Source organism: Tetrao urogallus (genome assembly GCF_951394365.1).
Source record: "Tetrao urogallus genome assembly, chromosome: 6".
Classification (NCBI taxonomy): Eukaryota; Metazoa; Chordata; class Aves; order Galliformes; family Phasianidae; genus Tetrao; species Tetrao urogallus.
The window spans coordinates 25,465,441-25,491,565 of NC_136819.1; the positions used below are offsets into that span (position 1 = coordinate 25,465,441).

The 26,125-nt window shown below is 41.1% G+C and overlaps 2 protein-coding genes across 2 annotated transcripts in view; both read right to left on the minus strand.

Annotated features, from left to right (window-relative positions):
* Window positions 1-976: 976 nt before the first annotated feature.
* On the minus strand, window positions 977-20,859 carry EHD4 (EH domain containing 4; the record flags this gene model as incomplete). Its single annotated transcript, XM_079537280.1, has 6 exons — window positions 977-1,513; window positions 4,043-4,207; window positions 6,364-6,776; window positions 11,377-11,474; window positions 14,110-14,286; window positions 20,621-20,859. 6 exons carry the CDS (start codon window positions 20,857-20,859, stop codon window positions 977-979), a joined length of 1,629 nt encoding a protein of 542 aa, XP_079393406.1.
* A 3,728-nt stretch (window positions 20,860-24,587) lies between these two features.
* LOC306947981 (uncharacterized protein) overlaps window positions 24,588-26,125 on the minus strand; it is a gene marked incomplete at both ends in the record, with an annotated part of 64,513 nt that continues 62,975 nt past the window's right edge. The window contains one exon of the mRNA XM_079537442.1: window positions 24,588-24,904. Coding sequence (XP_079393568.1) covers window positions 24,588-24,904 — 317 coding nt within the window. The remainder of the gene's footprint in view (window positions 24,905-26,125) is intronic.

Consider the following 26,125-nt stretch of genomic DNA (forward strand, 5'->3'; position numbering starts at 1 on the left):
AATAATATATACAGATATCTGTATCATTACCTGTAAATAGGAATTAAATACCCATGAAAATCTTCTGAGACAATTCAAGGTACTTTGAAGATGCTGACTTTGAATGATGCACCTTTTCTTTCTGAACAGAATCTGAGGCTTTATTTCAATGAAAACCAGTTTATGTTTTTTCAAACTTATGAAAGCATTCTGCTCTCACTTTGAAACATTCAGGAATTTGTCTGTAGTGCAGCTAAACTGAAACCTCAAAAGACACTCTGAAGGCAAAGAAGAAAGGAGATTCTGTTCTTTCAACAATAATACTGAGTATATGGTGCTGTACAAATCTGAAGAAGCAGATATTCAGATAAGACACAGTGATGACAGATTGAAATATATTTTGTACTTTATAGCTCTAAGTACTGAAGTTTTAAAACCAGTCTGCTCATAAACAAGCCTGGTCATATTCTGAGCACTTCTTAAAAGATTCCTGCCACAACTCCTCTTTTACTGTACTCCCAATTCAAATAAGATATATCAAAAAAGATGCTAACATTCAACATCTGAAGTATGCTTTTAGCGTAGAAAATGTTTGTATGGGCAGGTGAATGTAACATTTAGAGCTTCCTTGCACTAACTAAAATAAATAGTTTGGGGAAACTTGTGGTTGCTTAAGTGTTTACATTTGGTGAAGGTCAGCTATTCAATAAATGGGATTTTTTTCACTGCTTTATGGTTGTAGAGGCAGCAAGATATGGAAGCAGCATCACCTTACCATCACACATTATGGTAGATTTATACAAGGCACTTGTGGATAAGCATTTCTCAGTGATGGTCAGCAGGGACTAATACACAAACATTTCCCTGCTTCTGATTTCAGTAATGTGCATGAAATGTGTTATGAGGGTTTAAATATCTAAGCCTAATTTAAAACATTGGTAGCTTCAAAACCTTTGTTGAAATATATCCAAAATCCTCATCCTTCCCCTAGTATTTTTCACTCTGCTGTCTGCAATGGTTTCCTGTGAGACGGTGGCACCAGGTGGGGAGGTAGTGTGCCAGGCAGTTCATATCCATCCAGTTTAATCTTGATGAGATGTTTTGCTAATGCAAACTCCTCCTCATCCAACATTCCATCACCATCACAGTCTGCAAGCTTCCAGATCTTACCCAAAACGCTGTTGGGCAGTTTGGAAGTCACCATCTCTTTCTTTGCATTGATCCCAGATATTTTGCCATTGATTGGTGATAGAGTATAGAAAATCTCATCATAAGCAGGTTTATCTTTAGCAACAACCCACTCATCTTCATCAGCTCCTTCCTTTGCACCTTCTCCATATCCCTGGCCAAAAGGTCCTGCCATGGTGCCATCAAATGCCCCACCATGTACCATCTCTGTGGGCATATTGCTCTCTTCCTGGGTGATCAGGCTCATCAGGGAGGCAATCTTGTTGGCCAGCATGTTATCCACAGCTTCAATTAGCTTTGGTTTCAAGGAGTGAAATTTAGTGAAGTCACACATCTCCAATTGCTCCTGTCAATGATATAAAAAAGGTTTTGGTGACAGTAGTTAGAAAAGCTTTCGATACAGTGAAAATGTAGGGAATGGATTTCAAGTTAAAATAACTTGTAACTTTTTGAAGTAGTTTCCATAACTGAAACTGGAATTTGTCTTGAAAGAGAAGCAAAGCAAACACTGCATTTACAACCTGATTTTCAAAATGGCAGTGCTTAAGAACAGAGCATTTGATGATGTTACCTAACAACTTTTCATTTGATGATTTTCTTCTCTACTTGCATACTTCCAAGGGAGTATGCAGAAGGGCTGGCAGGGCTAAAGCCCTACTTGCATACTCTGTTGTAAGTATGTGTGTAGGGCCTTAGTCCTCCTTGCCCTACTGCAAGTGCTTAAGGTTAAAAATAAATCCAGGAGTTTGCAGGACTGCTCTGATTTTATAGATTAAACTTCTTTTTTGTGGGTAGGTCATGAAGCAATATCCTTTATCAATAAAGAAAAGTTAGGTTGAGTTGGGTTAAGAGCAGCAGTGTTTTTTAAAGAGCTGCCATAAGTCATGAAATCATTTCGTTCCTCCTGCTGAGTTTACATCTTCTACATAAACTCCTACTAACCCCAGTGAGATTTTTAACTAGGTGAGATGCCCTATTTCAACACAAGTCCAAGCAAGTCCTATGTCAGACCGTAGAAAAATTTAAAAATATATTTTTCATTTTTCTACATGCAGAAGACTATCCAGAAAAAGAGAGGTACATTGGAAACCTGATCTAGTATAAAATGGGAAGTTGGTGGCCCTGCCTGTGGCAGGGGGTTTGGAGATTCATGATCCTCGAGGTCACTTCCAAACTGGGCCATTCTGTGATTCGGTGAAACATACCTATACACAAACACACACAAAAAAACCCACAACACTAAAAAAAACTAACCAAACCAGAACGGCATTAAACTGCTTAAACAGATGATGTTAAAGCTACTCCTCTACACATCTGAACTGTAATAAACATAGAAACCTGAAGCACAGAGAAGTTACTTCACCTGTGCACAAAGAAGTTGGGATTTCTCAAGGGAAAAATTTCCAACCAATAATGATCAGGTTGAAATCAGATGAATTTTATGCACAATCATAAACAGAATTTTATGCATAATCAGGTGAATATTTATGCACAGTCACCTGACTTGTGGCAACTGAGCAGTTTAGATTTATTATGTACGATACATCTTAGAAAGCAAAGGTCAAATCTACTATCTATTTTCTCACAGTTTTTTTCCTCAGTACAGACATGGTCTTTCACGTATACATTTGCTGCCATCTGCTGCTGAAATTTAGTGATATACACTATTAATATGATAAAGTTGTGTGCAAATTGTTTCAGTACCCCAACTGAGAAGTAATATTTCTTATTTCCTATCATGAACAAAAGTGGCAAAGGGAAGAAGAGAAAAGCTCAACTTGTCCCTTGCAAAACTCCCTCTAAAACCTAACATCATGAAATCCTTTCTCAGCAATCTTGCCTGTGAAAATCTTATGCTAAATCTCCAAATTACTGTCTCACACAAACAATTGATTCCTAATTTAAATCTTTTAATTCATAGAAGAAACTTGCACATCCCTATAGACAGATTAAAATAATCAGCCATCACTCTATATGTTTAGTGTTTAAATATCCCATATAAATTGGGAGTTACATATAAATGCCCATCTGAAAAACATTCTCCATCACAGCTGTGACTAACTCCTCATCTCAAGTTCATCAGCTTGGAAGATTAGTTATCTTCTAATTCAAACATCATATAAGATGCCAATGATCTGAGATCAAAGGACTGTGAACTAAAGTTTGCATAATAAATGGAAAAGCATTGATAACACAACAGCTGTCCTTCTCTAAAGGAAGTGGCCAAAAGTCTATACAGAGTTAAAAAAAAAAAAAAAAAAAAAAAAAGACTACATACTTAAAAATTAACAATACAAGTATAAAATAAGAACTTCTATCTTTCTTCTTCACATAATACAATCTCAAAAGGAGAGGGAAAAAAAAGAAAAGCTTTTAAGGCATGCTTTTCACATAATACAATTCCTTTGTTACTGGCAAACAGTATCAGTGAGTGCAAGAACAGAAGAAGGTGAACATGAATAATGTGTGACTACAGGTATCTTCATCTATCAAAATATCTGTTAGCAATACAAAAGCAGTAGAATACCCATATTTAGGACACCCCAATTTTATCTGCAGCATCTTCAGAAATGTTTAGTATTTTCTGCCACAACAGACAAAATATTGGCTAAAAGGTCAATTCTCATTCCTTAAAGCAATTTCTAGTGTCTTGTATCTATGAATGGACACGATAAGGAAATTATCAGTCATTTTCATTTTGTGCTGCTTCCATGTCATTCTAATATGAGTAACTGATTGCCATTTCTGTTACTCCTTTGCTTTTTGCCTGAAGGCTCCAAACTATCGTGCTGAGACACTCTGTCCTATCTTCTTTAATTTGGCAATCTTGTTGGAAAATTAATATGATTTCAGTAAGTGCAAACTATCATTTTACCTGCATTTTCCTGACTTCAGGGAAGTCCCCTGCTGAGATATGATATTCTCTTTGCAGTTGGCTATAGATCTCAGGTAACCTGCTGATCAGCTCCTTCTTCTTGTTCTCTTTTCCAAACATAGAGGGCATTTCTTTTTTCAGATAGCTGATGATATAAGCATGTACCTAAGAAGAAGCAAAGTTGAAATCAATACTACTGCTTATCTAAGCTTAACAACATTAGTGTTCTTCACCCAGGTCACAAAAGTAAGCACAAAGAATACACTGCCTAAAATATCTCAAGGGCAACATTATCAACAGTTGTTTGTGGAACCTCACAATTAGAGAAAGAGCTGTCAAATAGATTTTGCTGCTGTAAGCATTCCTTTTAAGGGAAAAATGAAATCAACTGCTTTTAAAAAAAGATGTACACTTGAGGAAAAGAAAATTGAGTGCAGTTTAAGAAGGAGTATTGCACAGCACTTTACAGAGACATCATTCTGACACTACATTCATGGATTGTACAGACAGCATCAGCTGGATGGTCCATCCATGTCATCAGTGGAGAGCTGTAACACTATTTACTTGTCTTGCCAATTATTGTGAGAAGCAATTGGTAATGGTTTGAGTAACCCCAGTACGTTAAGTGGCTTGCCTATCTAATTGAAGTGACACTGTATTCCTACCTATTTACTCAGAGAAAAGTGAGCACATACAGTCTATATATGTAGCCACAAACGGATGACAGAGCAGTCAGTATGCTATAGTAATAGCATGCCTTGGTTGCCGTGCAAAGTGTCAGGAAGAAAAGTAAAACGATTCTATCATATAAGTAAAGACATTGATTTAGGATAACAAGTCCTAAACCACTTGGATACTTGCAGAATTCTTTGAGTTTCCGATCTGCTGGGATCAAGATAAACCAGCATCCATCCCACACACTGATCCTCCATCCACTCTTCCCCAAGTGATACATTTCTTCCACTTGCTGCCCTCCCATCACCTTTCACCAACAAACAATCTGTGTGGCCAGGCAGTGAGCAATATGGTCCAGGACAATACTGGGGGAAGATAGGCTACTACAAAAAAGCATCAGTAGAAAAACATGAGGATGCCTATATGGCAGTGAGTATAATTAACGCCTACTAAACCACAGCAGAATGTGTTTTACAGTATTCTGTATAACCCTTGCACATAACTTATGCAGGGAAAAGGATGGTTCCATTCTTTTACTACATTCATTTAGAATCCTACTAGAATCTGGAAAAAAAAATATTTGCTTATAAAATAAAATAGCGTAACCAGTTTTTGTTTGCATGTCTTAAATTCAAACTTAAAGGCATATTTGGCTTAACAAAACAACAGCTATGCAAAAATAGATTGTGTAGATGATGTGCATCCAACACCACTTCCTATCTAAAAGGAATACATTTATTTTAATTGCAGATATACTCAAGTTCCTACAGAATAGGAAAAAAAAGCAGCATAAAGAAGTAATGGCTTTTACATAAAACAATGGCATTTTTTAGTAGAGGAGACGTGAATATTCTCTAGAATGACAATCGATTAAGCAGGGATATTTCCACGACAGTTTATAAATAATATTAGGCAGTATTACGGATCTTATGTCTAAAATACTTTTCTGAATTTTTTTTTTTTTTAATAAATATTATGTCTACAGTTGACAAGCAGTAACAGTTTTGCTGGTGTGTGCCAACAGGCATGTATGTTTCTTAAAGATAAGAAGAATTCTCATCAGAATGGGAAAGTGAGTCACAGGACTTAAAAAAAAAAAAAAGTTGTCTAATACCCAAATTTGACAGGAAGTTAACAGTTTGCACTTGTTTTGGGTTACTGAACGTGTTCAAGAAGGGCTTAAGAACAGTCGTATGGAAATAGAGCCCAAAATACCATGTAATGCTGCAAAGATGTTTGAATCAATAATTAAATAATTAAATAATCAAAGTTCAGAGCACAAGGTAGAAAGATGACACCGGAAGAATTACACTGCTGCTATCCTAAAAATATATAGCTTATTCTCCTTCTTGTGCTGATATGCGTGCCCCATAGGCACTGTATTTTGAATTCACCTTTATTATTTTTATTTTATGTTCATAGAAACGCCTAGAAATGATCTGATTGTAATGATCAGCTTTAAAGTTAGGGAGGCTTCCCAATACAAGTCTTTATTTCCTCCTATTTACTTCTGCATCTTCTTTCTTGAAAAAACAGACCATTCAATCAATTTACTGATTCTTTACTACGTAGAGAAAGACTGGGAAGGATGAGAAAGGGTATACTGAAAAAAAAAAAACCTCAGTTAATTTAGCTAACATCTTTACCTTTGCAAGTCTTGCTCTCTTAATGAGATCATTGAGCTTCCGCACGGCAGCCTTCTGAGGGAGACTCTGGATATCCTGGAAAAGATCCTGTGCCTCTGCTTCAAACAGCCTTCGATTCTCTGTGTTTCGGAGAGGTTGGGCCCAGAAGGAGCCAATGTAGACCCGCAGCACCTCTGGAGTGTTGATCACCTTTCCCAGGGACCACATGAGTGCTCCGTAGACCCTCATCAGCTGCTGTGTGTCCACCTGGTCAGCCTTATTAAGCACGACCCTAATCTTGTCATCCTGGCCCCGGAATGCTTTTATGGCCTCTGAAAACTCATCAGATATATCCAGCTTATGGGCATCAAAAAGGAGAATGATGCGGTCGACCCTCTCAGCAAACCACTGGAGGACTTGGCAGAAGTCATAGCCTGAGGAGAGAATACACTATTACAGTTTTCCTGCTCAGAGGAGAGAGTCTCAGAGAATGTAGGGTAGGGGTGTAGAATAAGGAGATGATAGCATCTCCCTGGAGAAAAAGAGGAGGTGAACCAACAAGGAAAGAATTGACAGTGAGGTCAAAACAACTGTATCCTACATTTCTTCAGACAGATTTCACTGTTACCACCTTTTGTTAATACTGCTGCCCTTCTGATTTTCCTCAACCTTTCCATCCATCGCCCACACTACAATCTTTCATGCTGCTGTTAATTACCAGCATACACTCACGTTTGCCTCCTTCCAGAGGTTCTGATTTCATCATGGAGTGAGTTGAGCAGCTTAGTGGGGCTCTTATCACAGGATCTCCTCTCACTGTTAATGCCAGCCACTCTGGAGGCACCGTCTATCTGTACTAACAAGTGCAAATGCAGCACTTCAGCCTAAGTCAACAATCAAAAATTTTTGGATTTAAAAACCATTTCCAAGCTCCTATCGCTTTACATTGCAACACTTGCTGTTATTTCTGCCACAGCAAACTCTGAAATCCAACTTACAAGTGATGTGCTGATGGCTTTGAGGATGTGACAGGTTACAGAACACAAATCAGTAGTGACCTTTCTGACCATCTGAAAGGAAAGACAGCTTGTAGTGCCTGTCTGAATGCTTTTATAAATGCAGATGAAAGCTTAATGCAGACATCAAAAAGCATTCAGGAACTCTTTAATTTGGAAGTGACAAATTCTATCTGCTCTCACCACAGATGATATGGCACTGGGCTGGGTATGCATGTGACTCATCTTGTTTGAGTAAGGAACAGCAAACTCTGACCAGGAACTGATATTCCAGCCCAGCACTTCCTCTCAGAAAGAAGTGTAGATGCTTCTCAGCCTTTTGTTGCTCTACTGTTGCTACTTCTTCAAAAGTTTGTCCCAAAGACTACTGTCAACTACTATATCCAGACTGAGGGTGTCTCAGAAGTTACATCTACTTGCAAGTGCATATTGTAAAGCCACAAGTCACCCTCATACCCAGCTAAGGGATGGAAGGGAGCAGCACTGCAGAACACTTCAGCTCATCCTGAGCATCAGGTGGGATGGAGCCAGTGCCTCCAGCAGAGGCACCAGGATAAGGTGACCATAACATGTTCAGCAAGGACACAGAGAACAAAAGAGAATTATGTGGATGAGATGAAAAAGTTGGGAGATATATGGTGCGAGCTGACCAGCTCTGCAAACACTGATGAGAGCAATGAACATGTAACTCTTGTGTATTACTGGCCCAGGGCAAAGTACCAGCCCTACGCACAACAGTCACGAGGCCCATAGCTATGCAATCATGCAGTACAAGTGGGGTCAATTTGCTGTGCCAGTCAGCAACAAAGATTAAGACGAATGATAGACTTCTCCTTTGGAGACCAAAGTAAATGATTTCTGGATTGCCCTAACACCATCTCCCAGAGTTTCTCCAATTCAGGAAACAATCAGGGAGAATCTAATGGGTGGCACCCAACCTCTGCCAACAGGGACAGGCAGAGCATCCAGTTCTTCCAGCCCTGGGGCTGGTGTTACTGCAGCAGCAGCACACAGGTAACTCATGGATGAATGCTGTAGTGAAGAGCCTCCATGTTTGGAGAAAATATTCACTTACTTCATGAAGCTGGGGTAGGCAGAGCGTTGGAGCAATTGCCATAAAAATAAGCCTGCAAACACACAAATTCTGGACCTGGATAGGAACAGCTCTTGCCAGAAAAAAGTCTACTGCTCTTTTCTTGTTATGAGACAGGCATGCACATAAACTTGCCCAGTATTTCAAACACAGCTTAGTCCCACACAAAAAATGCAATTTCTTTTTTTTTTCTTTTGTTAACTCTGTCCTGGAGTGAGTTTCCAGTTATGCCAATGAAAACCTGCATTCCTGTTGGCAGCAAAATCCCAAGGATTACAGTGCATCACTGCAGGGAAAGCCTGACACAGTTCTTTGCATCACCTTTCCTAATATCCAACTACATTTTCAGAAACAACACAGAACTGAGAAAATTATGAGTATCTAATAATTCTGTTTCTAAAACATGCAAGGTAAGCAATGTCCTGCATTTTGTGATGAGCTCTTTCCCCATGCTTCTTTAAACTTTTGCCTTAGGTTTTGGTACCAGTTAGCTTCCCAGATAGAAAAATGTACGTTTCCTTTTCTGTCACCATGCATTCAACGGCATTTGCAGTAAAATCATCGAGGCGTGGTCCCGGAACACTACAAGAGGAAAAGCCATCACATTTTCTGAGTAATCACTTTAATCCTGCTGAGGGCAACCATTGTAGCAGCCATGAATCAAATTCTCCTCCCTTTCTCAAAGCAGTTCCTCCCCACACCCTGGCAGCCGTTGCTTCATCTTTCTCCTTTCCTTACACTCATTGTTCCTTCCAAATATTGCAGACTGTACCCACATTTGTGTCTGAAATCAGCTTTTGTCCCCAGTGATGCTGCAGAACCTCCTCGCGCACTCACGGGGCGGCAGCAGCACAGGGACAGCCATTGTCTGATGGGACAATGCCAGCACACATCTGCACTTTCTCATCGAGTCACTTACACAGACAGTGAACTGACAGGCAGGAAGCTTCGGGCAAATATTCCTTCTGACAGCGGGAGCAGGAAAGGTGCATCAAAAAAAAACAACACAGCTTTGAATACTGTCCCCACTGCACATTTTTGATCCTTCAGAATGCAATCAGCTTTTCAAAAAGCAATTCATCCTTGGCCACTTTGTCATCTTTCCAGGGCTATAAATATAACAAGCTGGAAAGCAATGCACCACCCGTACTTCTGCAGTCCCTTCACTTTTTTCCTGTATTTTGAAATTAAAAGTTGATATGTGCTTGTTGATGAAAAGAGTGAAGTTGAGGTCCTGTAACCTAAGAATGGTTTTTACTCTTCCATCAAACATGCTAAAACACAGCCAGAAAAAAAAAAAAAGCTAAACTTCCTGGGTGTTCCTTCCTTGGAGACACTCAAGGTGAGGCTGGAGGGGCTCTGAACACACTGATCTAGCTGTAGGTGTCCTTGTTCATTGCAGGGGAGGATGGCTAGATGGCCTTTAAAAGTCTCTTCCAACTGAAACGATTCTATAATTACTCCTCTAGAAACCTAACTGAAAAACTCAGATGTGAATAAGTACCAGTCATGTACAGGATAGAAAGCAACTAATAATGATACTTCTGAGGTGTTATTTCATGTCACATTCCATTGTCGGATTATGAAAAGTCTCATTTTATGTAGAAAATAGCATCAAGTTTCATTAGCAAAACAACCTTAAAAAGAAATAAAAAGATGATGAAGACTAAAAAAAGAAACAAACAAGCAAAAATTAAAACCCTGTAAAATTTCAAAGTACAAAAGTCTGAAGCTGTCAGAAAAGAAATTCTGCTAAAGAATCTCCAGGTATGTTTAGAGCTTTCCTGGCAAGCAAATAAAAGAGTACGCATGGTTAAGTCTTGTAACCAAATTCCTTCAGAAAGGAAATGGCAGTTCCAACAGCAAAGAGCACAAGCTGTCGCCTTACTTCAGTTAGGAACAGAATTTTGTCTGATAGAGGCATATTTAAGGACAACAGAAAATACCCTGTAGAATCTGCTTTTATTCGTATTCCTTGATTTAAGAAGGAAATCTAAACAACTCAGACTTCAAATAAACTAGGCTTATTTAGCTTATGTTGAAGTCATTCTAGAAGCAGTTCAGACAGGCCAAGCAGTGCAGCATCATAGGATAAGTCAAATTTGCACTCCACAAAACCACTAGTACCAGATCTGCATAAGCAATTTGGAAGTCATATAAAGGAAACATATCTGACTACAAAATATTTCAAACACAGGCAAGCACAACGTTGCCTAAACAAAACAGCATGCAATAAGTGCATATGTAATAGCTCCATAAAGCAAGGTGCAGATACACCAGGAATGCTGACTGCCAAACCTCATTTATGATACAACCATGCTGGCTAAAGTTAAACAGCATCCAGCAGAATCACATTTTTTATTGAAGAATTATCCCAAGTTATGTATTTGAGAAAATCCCTAACACACTGAAAAACATCTTGATTAAATATAACTAGTCAAATTAAAACCCTGTTAATAGATAAGAAGGGCTTAAACTTATGACCAAGCACTGCCTATGTGAAAATCTACTGCATCAAAGGGCAGGCCAATTAGGCCATTAAGGTACATACCATATTGTTCAGAAATTGACCCTCAAATAAAACACAACCTTATTCCATGCGCCCATCAAGTCTGGTGCTTCCTTGGCAATCCCTGACAGCATTAAATTTTGTCACTCACTCACTCACTCACTCACTCACTTTTTCAATGACTGATAATAATGTTGCTTCAATTTTCTGAATATTTCACGTTCACTTCCATACTGTTACTGAAGTGGCAGCAGATACTTGAATACTGCCAAGCATTACTTCCTCTTAAATTAAGAAATGAAGAAGGAGGAATATAAAGAAAATTGGATTCCAAAGCAGCAAAGCAGAATCAGAATATTAAAAAGACCATCTTCGGTAGCAAGTGTGCTCAGTTATTTTCAGCTCCTGCAACTCACCTCTGCTTATGCGCTGTTTCTCTCCAGAGAGGATACCTGGGCTGTCAATGATGCTGATACTCTTCAACACCTGGTTAGGCAACTGAGAACACAGGAATCTGGCAGGAAGGTGGAGAGAAATAAATATTACCAAAGAACTCTAGCTTATATATAAATTGTACCTTGAGAACTCTCCTTTATGTACTAGCTTTTAGGAAGACTTAAATGATATGAAACAAAAATGAAAGGCAAAAGGGAAAAGCAGAAAAGGGGAAAGGGGGAAAACGTTTTTGAAGTCCTTAGTGAACCCTTTTACTCCTATATTTGTCACCACACTTTCAAAACTAAACTAAACAAAACAAAGAGATGAAATCATGGGCCATCCATGTAACATTCAGAAAACCAAAAATCATCACACTGTATAAAACAAACATTTTGCTAGGATCCAGATGGGCATATATAAGAAATGACGACTCATGTTCTTTAATTTTTGCTTAAATTCAGATAGCCAAAAGAGAAAGGAAGTAGATGGAAAGTCACACAGACAATATGGTTAAATTACTGCCAAGTCAGCCCTCATTTCTCTGGCAGTGGTTGAATGGCGACTGCTTCTACCTTACCAACCTTCTGGGATGGCTTTTGCAGAGGAATGTAAATAAATAGTATTTATCTTAAAAAGAGAAATACTATTAAAATAATACTATTTAAAATATATCATATAAAATATAATATATAATTTTATATATATATATATATATATATATATATATATATATATATATATATATATATATATATATAAAATAATACTACTTAAAGAGAAAAAGCTTCCACACTATCAGAACTGAAAGTTTAAATTACAGACAACGTGCTTAGAGTAATAATCTCCTATGTATGTGACAGGACATAAATTCAGTGGTGGTATTATGAAAAATAAGAACTCACACAGCCTCTGAGAGTTACATCTCCCTCAGGTTCAGAACACCTCACATGTAAGACTCAAATTATTCTGATGCTTCTGGAATAACTCATGATTAAAAAAAAAAACCAAGAAACTTTACCTCCCTTCATCATGAACTGCTTTTAAGAGATTTGCATAAGAGTTTAATCTTCTTATGGGGCAGTGGTTGAAGACTATATTGACAGGTGCACAGTGTAATCCAGCCTCTGCAAAGCTTGCACTCTACCACAGAAGACAAACTGGACAGTCAAATAAAAAGCTGCCATGAGAAAGCAAAGTAAGAACAGTGGGGCTTACTGAAGATACTATAATGAAGTGTAGGGCATTTTCAACTAAGTAGGAAAGAAATGAGATGCCAGTTTTGAATAACCAGCAATACGATCAGAGCAGCAGACTGAGGGCGGTGCTGGGGAAAGAGGCAACTACATCTCAGCTGCAAAACAAAGACAAAGGAGCTAATGTGAATGCTGAGGAAGATAAGGTTGCTTACAGCATTGCAGTATAACAATATCACAGTCACCGAAAGTACTTGAATAATTTAGCTAGATACTTTGAATGTACATCCCTTTATCCAGTAAATAACCTATGCTTGCATATGATTCAGAGCCTGACACCATGAGCTAAACTGATGGTTTACAAAAAAAAAACAAAACAAACAAACAAACAAAAAAAACCAACAAAAACAAAACCCTTTCATTCAAACAAAGATGTAGCATTATTAAACATTCAGTGTAAATACTTATTTATGGTGAAAAACACCATTCACAGTATGATTATATCAGCTGTTTTCATAGATAACCTAGTGCACAATGATGAGGAAGGACAGAACTTAGCTAGTCATCTCACAGAAAAGGGACCCCAAAGACAATATTTAAAATTGAAGCTGATTGCAGCTTCCCACAGCTGATATTATCTCTCAGAAAACTGATAGCCAAGCTGACCATGAGCAGCCATAAACTTTCTTCTATGAATATGCACAGCAAAAGATAAAACTGTACATGATAAACTTTTAACACATATGCCAGTGTTTATCAGCCAAACAGGAAAGATTATTGTTAAGAGAGAACCAATTTAGATTAATTAGCTCACAAAAGTAGACCTCCATGTCAAACCACATCAAACACAGGAAGAAAACATGGTGATTACTCACACACTACGGACAAAGTTATTAATAACTTCCAAATGGAAATATTTAGATGGTGAGTTAAGCTACCTATTGCAACATTCACAGCCCCCGAACAACTTTCGTAAATACACAGCAAGCATCTAGAAGATATTGCTATTATTCTGGTCTACTGCAGTGCCTGAAAACCAGCTTCGTCTGTTCCAGCCATCAAAATAAATCACTTTCTCACAGGTCTTTTTACAGATATCCCTACAATTCACAACTTTAAAGAGTTTCTGAAAAATCTCCAGTGTATGAGATCAGTTTAGAGGAACAAGACAGTATCAAAGGAAGTAGATATTTCTGTATTTTGGATGGTAGTTTTTAAATAATAGCATTTGTCTATCATCTATTATAAATACTATAACTGTAGTATTAAATAATTAGTACTTATCTATTAGTTTTATCGAGCAGAGGAATTTGTGTCCAAACTAATCCTGAGTTCCAGCTGGCACAGTGTCTTAAAACCAAGTCAGCTCTAAGCTAGTGCTCCTATTTGAACATTTATTTCATACTGCTCAAAACGAATACAGCAAAAAAGACTTGGCAAGCAATACTGATGCTTTAAAGTAGAATTAAGTAGAAATTGAGACTTAAAATCCAAAGATAGCAAACAATCAGATCTCACCTGTTTAGGAAAGCATTTCCAAACCGGCTGAGCTTACGGAATGGCTTCTTAGGATCAACAACCAGGGCATTTCCTGGAACGCTTCCTTCTGATTCTCCATACATCACAGCAATGAAAGAATCCGTGGTAGGTTCTGGACCAATCCGCATGCCTGGGAAGTCTTGTTCCAGCAGGTATCTATTGATGGAGAATATATAAAGTAACAGAATGAATGACTGAGCAATAAGACTAAAGTCAATAACTACAATGCCCTTGAAAATTCCTAAGGATTTACACAACAGAATCATAAATTTAGTAAACACAACAGAACCATAAAATTGCATTTTTATCTTCATTTCAATGTTTGTATTAGCTAGGAAAAGTTAAAAAGATCAAATTCCAGTTTCTTTTATGAGTAGATGGATATTTCTATCAGAGATCACAATACAGTAGCTTATGCTAAAAGACATCACTCTTTTGTCCATGTTTTCAACCCTTACAAGAGTTTCTAGTACTGAAAGGGAGTGGTTTGAAACACAGCACATGAGCAGCATCAGCTTGCTGACAGATCTAACCGTTCAATGAACTCTGTCGCAACACAGGATTTTTACTAACTTCAACTCACCTTTTCACAGGCAGAGACAACACAGTTAGGAAACATATACCTGCTTTTATTTGGAAGTGAAGAAAGGGCTTTTATTCTGGCCTGTATATTAGAAAACTGTTGTTAAATAAGTTAGACACGTATAACTTCAGGACTAAAGGTAACAACCATACTAGAGGCATGAGATCAAGCAATGCTGGATAGAAACCATCTTGCATCCCTTGTGAGCAATCTGCTCACAGACACAGATTGCATGTAGACAGTGGGTCAAGTCTGATACAGCAAGTCGAGACTTGACAAGAAGTTCCCGGAGCAGCAGTGAAAAACATCATACTGAATCAATTGCACACAAAAGAAGTCCCAGATCCCACAGAATCACAAGGAACCACATCTTGAAGGGGACAGACTCTTTAGCAGGTCTTTCGTGATAGGACAAGGGAAATGGTTTCAAAATAAAAGAGGGAAGATTCAGATGAGATATAAGAAAGAAGTATTTTACAATAAGGGTGTTGAGGCACTGGAACAGGTTGCCCAGAGGGGAGGTGGATGCCTCATCCCTGGAAACACTCAACAGAAGTTGGACCGGGCTCTGGGCAACATGATCTAGATGTAGGTGTCTCTGTTGATTGCAAGGGATTTGGTCTAGATGGCCTTTAAGAATCCTTGAAAACTTTAATGATTTGATGATTCTATTACATCTGTGTAGGGGATCCATATGCAGGCTAGGACGCCTCCATGTTAATAGGATCACTGCTCTCAACCAGAAAAGCTCATGAAACTGGCAGGCATTGATGATGAACCTTCAGTGGTGGTCTTCTTTTACATGACTAAAAAATAATCTCATATCTTGCTCATGAGGCTGCCAGCACGTGCAACACTTGCAAACTTTGCAAAGAGTTGGCAGCATCATGCACCTTTCAGGATTTTCAACATGCATTTTTTTTCAGCTCAGTACTTAAAAAAATAGTGTTAATTCAAATTAGCTGTGTATTTGAGACATAGAACAAATATGAACAAAGTTCTATGGAGCTGCAATACTTCCATGCTGACTTCAAAGATGCTGCTTTAGAAGCCAGGCTCTTGAAGTGGTGACAATGCAGGAAGGCAGGAGCTCCTTCTAAATACGGGTCCCACCCAGCAGCCAGTGCTATGCCTGGCACAGCTCTTTAGCAGACAGCAAGCACTTTGCAGGGCAGGTATTTTCCATTAAGGCGCTGGCTCACAGACGCACATCCAGAATCAGGACAGCCTAAAATAAACCCCCAAGATCTTGAGTGCTGGCGGTACAAACTATATCACACTTCCTCTCATTATGAAAATACTGCTTTCACTCAGCCACACAAAAGGGAAGAGCAGCGTTCTATAAGCTAAAAAGCTGCAAATGTCTTTGTATCGCGTGTGATTTTAGCACAGGAAACTACCTGGATTTTTAGTATCTGTGACCACATGCCCTCTTCAGGAATTTTCACCAGAGGGAGTTCAAAAAGATTCACAGGAAGAATGCTTAAAAATAGCGAGCGCTCCAAAGACAGTCTGGATCAAACAGCAGATATCCTGTTGACTCGAGGAACTTGCTCTTCTCCTTTTGTTTTCACCTGGGCTATAACCTTTCTGCTGCACTAATAACCATTTGTCTACATCCGTTGGCCAGATCTATAGCCAAACTCCGGGAAACCAGTTCACAAGGTTCCAGAGATAGCAATGATTACTCACAGTGGCGGATGCTGATAATCATCTAAAGTCTGCACGCTTCAGTTCAGCCACGCTAACAAAAAAACACAGGCTAGTTGAACAGATGAGCAGTGGGCAAGGATGCAGTGCGATGTATAGAAAGACCAACTGAGCCTCTTTTCATACGGCTGCTCTCCTCCATTCTACATGATACCACAAATCCCCCACAGTTGTTTTCTGTTTTGTTTTGTTTTTAAGAACATAAAACCAGCAGGAAATGTTTGCTGCAGTACAAGAATTCATACAATCATGGAATCATAGAATGAGTTGGAAGGGACATTAAAGATCATCTGGTCCCCTGCTGTGGACAGGGCTGCCACCCACCAGATGAGGCTGTCCAGGGCTCCAACCAACCTGCACTTGCATGCCTCCCAGGCACCTACAGCTCCCTAAGCAGCCTGTGTCAGTACCTCATTGCCCTCTGAGTGAAAAATTTTCCCAAAATCTAATCTAAATCTCCCCTGCTTTAGTTCAGAAACATTCTCCTTTGTGCTTTCATTCTGTTTGAATAACAAAGAAATAAAGGCCTCTCCCTGTCAACTCCAACAAAAAAAATGATGCTGCCCATTCTTGCCATACACTGAACTGCACACCAGATACTACTGCTAGGACAGGGAGCTTTCTCAGAATTCAGCTCTGGCTGAAGTAAATAGAAGAAAGTTTACCATCTTCACCTCTGCATAAATACCTTTGAGCACAGTAAGATCATCAGCTGGCAAGCTGAGGAATTCACTTCTGGTTTTCCTCATCACAGTCACAGTAAGTGCATGGAAGAATGCAAGAGAAAGAAAGCAATAGGAAAAAAAAAAAAAAAAAAAGCAAGAAAGTAAGTGAGAAAGAAAAACCCAACACTCAGTCTCACACTTCTCAAAGAGAAGATGTTAATAAGTTAAATGTATCACACTGGAAGCTCAATGCATGGTGGGAAGGAAAGTAAAAGCTGAGTGACTACAGACTTGCATAGACGACCCCTGTCTCTGGTACACAACCATTCTCTTCTCCTGTCCCTCCTTTTGCCACTCTGAAGCAGCCATGGGAAGTTGAGAGCATTCCAGAAGCTGCATAGGTACAGTGCCAAGTAGCTTACAGAGATAAGCACTTGGCACTCAGACATCCTCCCACCCTATTAAAAAAACAATCAGACAAGCATTACCACTTGGGCCTGGGTATTGCTGTTTGAGTTGTCAGCACTGTCAGATACCTGACTAAAATGGTGTTATAATAATACATCTTACTCAGTGAAACCAGGAGTCTTCTACCTCCTGGTTTCACTACATTGTTCCTAGTGCAAAGTGTATCAGCAGCATCAAGGATAAAAACAAGAGGGGCTGACCGTGATTGTTTTTCCATCTCCTGGGATACATGGTCATTGCACATTGCACAGTGTTTTCCATGAAGATTTGGTGGAAGGAACTGGGTGGATGTGTCTGAGCCACGAAAATGTACAGTTCTCACGATAATTTCCAAATCAGATTACACTGTGCTGGGTAAACGCAATGACTAAAACTGAAATGAATAATCACCAGCAGAACAGATTTGTGGATTCACATATGAATGTGATAGCAAACACAGAAATAGACCAAGCGTGTCCTTCTGATTATAAGATGAAGAAAGGTGAAGCAAAAAGTTGCTTTAGTTAAGATTTAAAGTAACGCTTGCTTGCCAAAAGGCTACTGGCAACAATAAAAGGAAAAATGAGATGAGGTCTTAACTTCCTTCTGAAGAAAACTAACCCTGAATTATAACAATCTTGAGAGGTTATGGCATTTTTCCCATGAAAAATCACCCTCTGAACTGGACTTTGAATATCAATCGCTGTAACATAATCTCTATACTATCGTTATAAACTGCTGCTGTTGAAAATTGTTTCTCTATCCTGCTGCAGCCAGTTGCTATCTACAGGTGTTATCTATTCCATGGCAAACCCTGATGTAATGAATGCTTATCTGCCCCCTGGAAATGTGCTGGTGTTGAGGTCGGCCTGCAGAGAACTAACAACTGCTTTGTCATTGACAGGGTCTCAGTGGTCAATTCCTGAGATCTCCAGCATCCCGTGAAGAATGAAACCACACTGTGATTTACCTGAATAGGGATGGGATGAAAGGGGTAGGTGGGGAAAAAGAAAGGCACAACACAGTAAAAGAAATTGCTTCTTCCATTCAGTCACAGATTTTAATAAGAAGTATGAGAAAACAGATTTGAAACCTTTATGTCAGTCAAGTTCAGTTGACATTTACCAGAAGGTTCCACTATGTCCAGACCTCCTACCCCAGCAGAGATGACTACAGTCTCACTGCTGTGGGAAATTAGGGTAAAATGTTTGGAAATGAAGTTTCCTTCTTCATCCAGACAGTATGTTAATACCAGTTAGCCCCATTGCTCCGTATTTTACGGTTAAAGCGGTAACATGTTACTTACAAAGCAACGACACCAAAAGCACTTGTGAACAACCTTGAGGACCATCATACTGACTTAATCCCAGTACTTAACATGGGCACCTGTAAAGGACAGAAATTCTGAATGCCCATAAAGGAGGAATGCGAATTCTCATCCAAGGCAAAGTGCTACAGGAGAGGGAAAAAAATCCTATGAAATGACCCAGCAATTCAGCTGGCAGGTGGCACATGTTCAGGTGCACAGCATTCTGGCCTGTTCTATCTCCAGGTTATCCATGCCCTCATCACATATGTAGGAACAATTGGGGTGTTCTATGATTTATCACAGAATCACTGAATTGGAAGGAACCTTTAAAGACCATCTAGCCAACATCCTCTGCAAAGAACAGGGACATGTACAGCTAGATCAGGTGCTCAGAGCCCAGTCCAGCCTGACCTTGAGCATCTCCAGAGATGGAGCATCCACCAACTCTCTGGGCAATCTGTTCTGGAAATGCTTACCTGGAAACACACCCAGACCACCAACACAGCTATCACGTGAGCACAAGCAACAGTGAAGATGAATCAGGGTGTCTAAAGAAATGCTAGGAAAACCTAAGTCACCCAGCCCACAAACACAGACTTCCTTTCAGCTAGCATTGGGGATCCTGAAACTGAGTTTCCCTTCTTTTAGTGACAGCCCCACTTCTATTTTTAATGCAAACCTGCTCTGTGTGTCCACAGGAGTTCAGTACCCATCAGAGAGCCACACTCAGCCTGGAGCTCCCATGCAGCTGCCAAGCAGGAAGAGAACACAAATGCCTCTGCAAACATCTGAAATAGCACAGGTGAGCAAAGGCAAACTCTGCTCTGCAGAGCAGGAGGGAGGGAGCCATACATTGCAAAGAGAAACAGTGTTACAGGCAGTAACCTTTAGAACTGAAAGGGACATATTTGTATCCTTTACAGAAGGTTAAATCTTCGCCCGAAGACCTCTCAGCATCTTCTGCAGAGTTCTAAACGATCTTTATAGAGTTACAGCATTGTTTGAGTTGGAAGGAACCCTAAAAGGCCATTTAGTTCAACTCCCCTGCAATGAACAGGGGCACCCACACTAGATCAGAGTGCTCAGAGCCCCATCCAGCCTGACCTCGAGCGTCTTCAAGGATGGGGCATCCACAACATCTCTGGGCAACCTGTTCCAGTGCCTTAACACCCCTATTGTAAAAAACTTCCTCCTTATATTCTAGCTGAATCTCTCCTCTTTTATTTTGAAACCATTTCCCCCTGTCCTATCACAACAGATACCGCTAAAGAGCCTGTATCCTCCTTTCTCACAGCCCATCTTTAGATACCAAAATGAAACATGAGACAAACACACCAAGATAAACGCAGGCACTCTGCAGCTTCCTAAAATCCCCGCAAACTTCACAACGAGAACGGAAAAGATACAAAAACACTACGAAAGTACCAACTACATCTTGAATTTAGGAGAAAGAAAAGGTGGAGATAAGGTTACATGGTCGTTGATGACTGATGCCTTTTAACGCAAACCAGTTCTGAGAAAAGTTAACAGGAAGTACCCAACGAGGTTACTGCCAGCACGACATGAAATCGAGAGAACCTCCTTAACCAGGAAGTTGGGAGAAGAACCACAGAACACCGAGCACGCCCGGCAGCAGCCCCATCCCCAGCACGGGGCATCTTACGTCTTACATCTCCTCACCAGCACCTGCTTGGGCGGCGAAGCCCGCAGGAGGCGAGCGGGGCTCGGCCGGGGCGGCTCCCACTTGCGGGGCACGGGCCAGGGTCTGCCACCTACCGGATGAAAGTGGTCTTGCCGGTGCTGTACTGCCCCACCAGCAGCACCATGGGCTTGTTCTCGAAGTCAGCCTCCTCCAGGGCGGGCGAGTGGAACTCATGGAAGCGGTAGTGCTCCTCCAGCGGTAGCAGCTTGCGGAGGTAGAGATCCCGCAGCCCTCCGGTCACCGTCTGCACCACGTCGCTGCCGCCGACTCCTCGCTCCCGCCCGCCGCCCTGCTTCCCCAACCAGCTGAACATCCTGCCGCTCCGCACCGCACCGCACCGCACCGCACCGCACCGCTCTGCCCGCAGCGCTGCTCCGCTCGTCCCTCCCCCGGCACGGCCCTGCCCGACGGGGAGGCGGCGCCAGGGCCGGGAGCGCCTGGGGGGGGAGGAGGTGGCTGTAGCCTACAACATGGCCCTAACCGAGCCGCCCCAACAAACCCGCCCCCAGCAAATTAAAGGTTTTCTCGGCTGCGGAGCTGATGCTGAGGGCCCCCGCAATGAAACCCGGCGGCTCTTCTGGCAGCTCAGCCGTCCGGATGCCTTTCGTGTTTCCCTGCTGACGGCTCTCTGTGTCACCGAGCGTCGCCGCTCCGCTGCCGCATTAGGTGCTGTCCTAAATGCGGAGGAAATTCCCCCCATGGCATTCGTGTTTTGCCGTCCAGTTCAACCGTAGGTTTCGGTAGCACGTTCAGCCATCCGGGAGGATCATTTTTTCCACTCATTTTGGAATAGATTTTAACAGAATACATAAATATGCCAAGACGTGGAGGATATCTGTAAAATGAATACTTTTTTTTCTCTCTCCACTTAAAAATAAATAAATAAAAAAAAGCTCATTTTCCCAGTTAAAAGAAAAAAAAAAGTGGGGATTTTCCTCTGAATCTGTGTTTAAACAGAACGTTGGAAGTGCTTCCTTTGTGTTGCCATCTGACATCATTGTTTGTTCTGCAATATCCCTATAATCTAAATCCCTTTTGGCAGGCCCAGCACCTTACTGAGCCTACTGACCCACAGTTTTAGCTATTTACCTTCTTTCCTTCTCACTTCCACGGGGACTGTTACCCTCTCTCTGTGCTCCCTCTCCTTCCCAAGCACATCATCAGGTTGAGTTGTGCCCTTTCCCTGCCACCCTCCTTGTGCTGTTCTCTAAAATAACAGCTTCCAGCTGTACCGGCGCTCTTCAGCCTCGCTTCCTTGCTTCACATTTTATTTAGGGCTGCACACATGTTTTGCAACCCTTTTGTTGCAATTTCCATGCTGAGTCTAAACATTTTATGCTGCTTCACGAAGGGCCCCGTTGCCTGGCTTCCTCATTCCGTGAAATGCTCTTACAAATTCTGAATGCTCTGATTATTTATCATCTGCAAAAATGTCTGAACATGCGGCCAGAGCTCTTTCCTTCTCGTCCTTGATAGCAGCCAGCACTCAGGCAACAGAGCATCAAAGAGGGCAAGGGAGTTGTGGTTCTTCCTCGGGCTGTCTGCTGCCTCTGGGATTGGTGGCTCAGTGCAGATTTTGCAGCGCATGCTGTTCCCTGCATTTCATTCCAGTTGTCCCTTCCTTAGGGTGCAGATGCCTTATCTCTTTGCCCCTTCTGTGGAAGCTGTTCCACCTCTTTAGCCATCCTTGTCATTCTCCCTTGTGTTCTTGCTGAATATAGAGAACTCAGAGGTATGAGTTATTATTTCAGTCCCACTCTGTGCTTTGTGAAGTGGGGTAAAGTGCCCATTGTTCTCCATGACCCCTTCGTGGCGGCTGGAAGGCAGCAGGAAGGGCAAGGCAGTGCTTGCTCTCAAACACCTAGCTCTGCTTGTCTTCAGACTTCCTGCCTGCATGCTTCCTGCTGTCAGCAGGACAGTTTGCCCTTCAGACAATAAAGCTCCGACCATATGTGGGTAACTGGGAGTGCTTCCAGATTCCCAGGTCTGGCTGTGCCCTCTGGCTGCACCCATACTGTGAGGGGCACCAGCACACACACTCTGATTTCCATGGGATGTAACCGTCAGCACACAAGAGCTGTGCAGGCTCTGCAGCATGCTCCAGAATGTGAGGATGTGCTGACCCCGGTGATAAACATTTTTACATCCCTGTGTTTCAGCTGGGAAGAGACCCTGACCTTGAGAGCAAAGGCATTTGTAAGGCTTCCATTTCTGGCCCACAGTCTCTTGCTGAAACATACTACAGGAGAACTGATGGGCAGGGAAGCCTATAGGAAGCATACTGAGAGCCTGCAAGCCTGTGGATATATGTCAGTAACACTGAATAGAAGCTAAACTTACTTTAGAAAAAGAATAATCAAAGACTGGGGATCCACCTGTCAAACCACAGCACTCAAACTAAGTTCAGTGTTGAACACAAAAGCAGTACAGTGCTTCAGCAATTAGAAACTCATACCTCTCATTTAGCCATCATAGAATCAGAATCATTAAGGTCATCTAGTCCAGCTGTCAGCCCATCCCCACCATGTCCACATCCCTCAGAGCCACTTCCACACTGTTCTTGAACACCTCCAGGGACAGTGTCTCCACCACCTCCCTGGGCAGCCAGTTCCAATGCCTCAACTTCTCTTTCTGAGAAGAAATTCTTCCTAATATCCAACCTAAACCTCCCCTGGTGCAACTTAGGGCCATTCCCTCTCATCCTGTCACTGTTACCTGGGAGAAAAGGCCGATCACTTCCTTACCACAACCTCCTTTCTGGCAGTTGTAGAGATCATAAAGTCTTCTCTAAGCATCCTCTTCTCCAGACTAAGCATCAGAGACGCTTTAAGCTGTTTCACTCAGTAATCAAATGAACTGCTCTTCTCTCTCTTGCTGTCTTCTATATATTTGTCTCTAATCTACTCATGTGTATTATAAATGAGTCTTACAAACAGCTACCGTTCTCTTCTGCAGATAACTTCAAGCTCCCAGATCGTCCACACAGAAGAACGTCCTTCACTATACCCCAGAAGAGCCTGATTCTTACTTCCCACCGTGGTGCCCAGCATTTTACAGAGTTCCAGTGAGGCTCCCATGAAGCACTTTATCCAAGTTCTATGAAACCTGCTTATCTGTATCAGGAAAACGGACTGCTCATATCAGAGAAGCTAACTTCTGCTGGACTACTCAGCAACAGGTTAAAAAGTCACATGCAAATGAGTGACGTTAAGAATTTTAGAGCTGCTGTACCTCTGTTTCTCCTTTCTTTTCAAATGTAATAGTCTCAAAAATCTTTGCATTTGTAAGCCTTCAACATGTAGCACTAATGCTTAAATGTGATTTAACTAAATAAACTAGTGTAAATCAGTTCTCATAGAGCAGAGCCTTAAATGGAATTTAAATGGTGTCAGGCTCCTGGGGCACTTCACACCCAGGTCTGAAGTAAGCCTGCATCTCATGTTTAAGTTGGCTTGCTAGTAGAGGAAGAGGCTCCTAGAAGAAATTTCTATAACATGTATTTGCTGCAAAAAATATTTATTTCCTATTACTCTGACTTGAAAAAAAAGTATTTTCTTGTATAAAGTTTAATATTTATTTACATTCACATAAAGAATTCATAGCTCCCAAATAGGTTTTGATTTAGAAACAATGGATTTTGTTCTCTGTTGCAGTTCCAGACTTACGCTCCTCTCTTATTACAGTGCAGGTAGAAAATCAGCAGCCAGTGTCAGCTTCCTCATGCCCTCATGTCCATAAAACGCAGCCTTGGCCTGAAGGGTCACTTCTGCAAGCAGGAGCACAGCACCTTGCACCCAGCTCTACTCCAGGGCTTGTCAGCAAGGGAAGGACATTAATTCATTAAGGAAGAGCTCAGCCTTGTGTGTTTACATCCTTCACTGACAGACAGGCTGTAGCACTTCCGATAACAAAGTGTTTTCAGCATTCTTCAGCTTTTCACTACCTAGGCAAGTTCCTTTCTTCTTCTTCTTCTTTTTTTTTGTTTTTGGTTTTTTGGTTTTTTTGTTTTGTTTTGTTTAATTAGCAGTGCTTGTGGATGTTTTATTTCATTTTCCCTACTGTTGAGCAGGTGGGCAGATGCTGGGACACCTCTCTGTTGGGCACACCCATGTCATCATCACCAGGAGGTGGTGGTTTTTGCAGTGGTTGCTGTTTCTTTTGCTGCTTTTTCCGTTCCACTGCTGCACGCAAGGCCTGAAGAATCAAGTCTTTATTATTCTGGACGTTGTAGTAGCTTAGGTTCACCAGTTTGTCAAAATCTTTCTCTGAATAACTCAGGTTGTTTATGTAGTATGGACCACAGCTATTGGTAACATCAACATCACCCTCTGCCATCTCTGAGGGACTACGTCTCACCCCTAAGGGACAAACAGTGACTTGGTTAATCAGCAGAACAGCCATTAGGGTCAGGCACCTCTCAGGCATGCACCCATAGTTGATTACAACCCAAAGATTTCCCTTCAGAGGCCTTTTATTGCTGGGATAATTTTACTGCTGGGGCAAGGTGGCAGCCAGGTCACCAAGCCACACTTGGTGCTGATGCTCCCCAGCCCTCACTTTGCTGCCGTGTCCTGGTCATTGCAGCAGCACCTTCTATTTCCAGCTAAGGTGGCAAGTGAATCATGTCTACTCTTTCCCTCTTTCTTTCCTGTCTCCCAGAGCAAGTAACCACAGCCAGGATTTTACTACAGCAGTTTTTTTTCCAGGCAGTGAGCTTTTGATGCCATTGCCAGTTTCTGTTCCTTCTTGCCCTCCATATTTTATATCCCTCACTGCTATATCTCCAGAATAGACTGCTGAAAATCCAGACATCTCAGTGATTCAAGCTTTCCAGATGCAGAGCTGCCTTTTCAGCAACCTCAGCTTTCCCTTGGCTCTGCATAATCTGCTCATCAACTCTTGTTGCATGCTGGAACGAATTTTTAAAAGATACAGAAAGCAGACCTCAAAAGTGACATCCTCTTGTCTAAACTCAGAGACTTCACAGAGTCATGATCGGAACACGGCCCGGCAGCAAATGGCATAGATATTTTCTGTAATTTCTTCAAGCTACCTGCTGCTATAAAAACTACAAGCTTTATGTAATGTCAGTTGCTATGCTGGGCTTAATGTTTCCTGAGATTTGGCTGAGATACTGACAGAACCTTTCAAGCCCAATTCATCATCCCAGCATAATCAGCATATACATCACAGACCCAAGGAAAACAACCAGGCAAGTAGTCCCACAAGTGTAGTCTCTGGAAATATTAGATTCATCATATATGATGATCTGCAGACAAATTCTATTAACTTGTTAAATGAATTAAATAACAGAAAGCTATTTCAGAACTTGATTTGCAGGCTATCAGAGAGCAGACATTTTTAGGAACCTCCACAGTGTGTTGTTGGTACTTGGGAAAAACATCCAAGGCTTATCCTGGAATCACAAATCTCAACAAATTCTTGGGTATCGAAAGTGTCAAGTACACATCATTTATTTTTTTTCTGCCTTCATATGTCACCTGTGAGTCAGAAAAAGGTTGATCTCAAGAATACATTTGGGGCAGTAGTTACTGGATGTTTTGTTATTACATTTCATG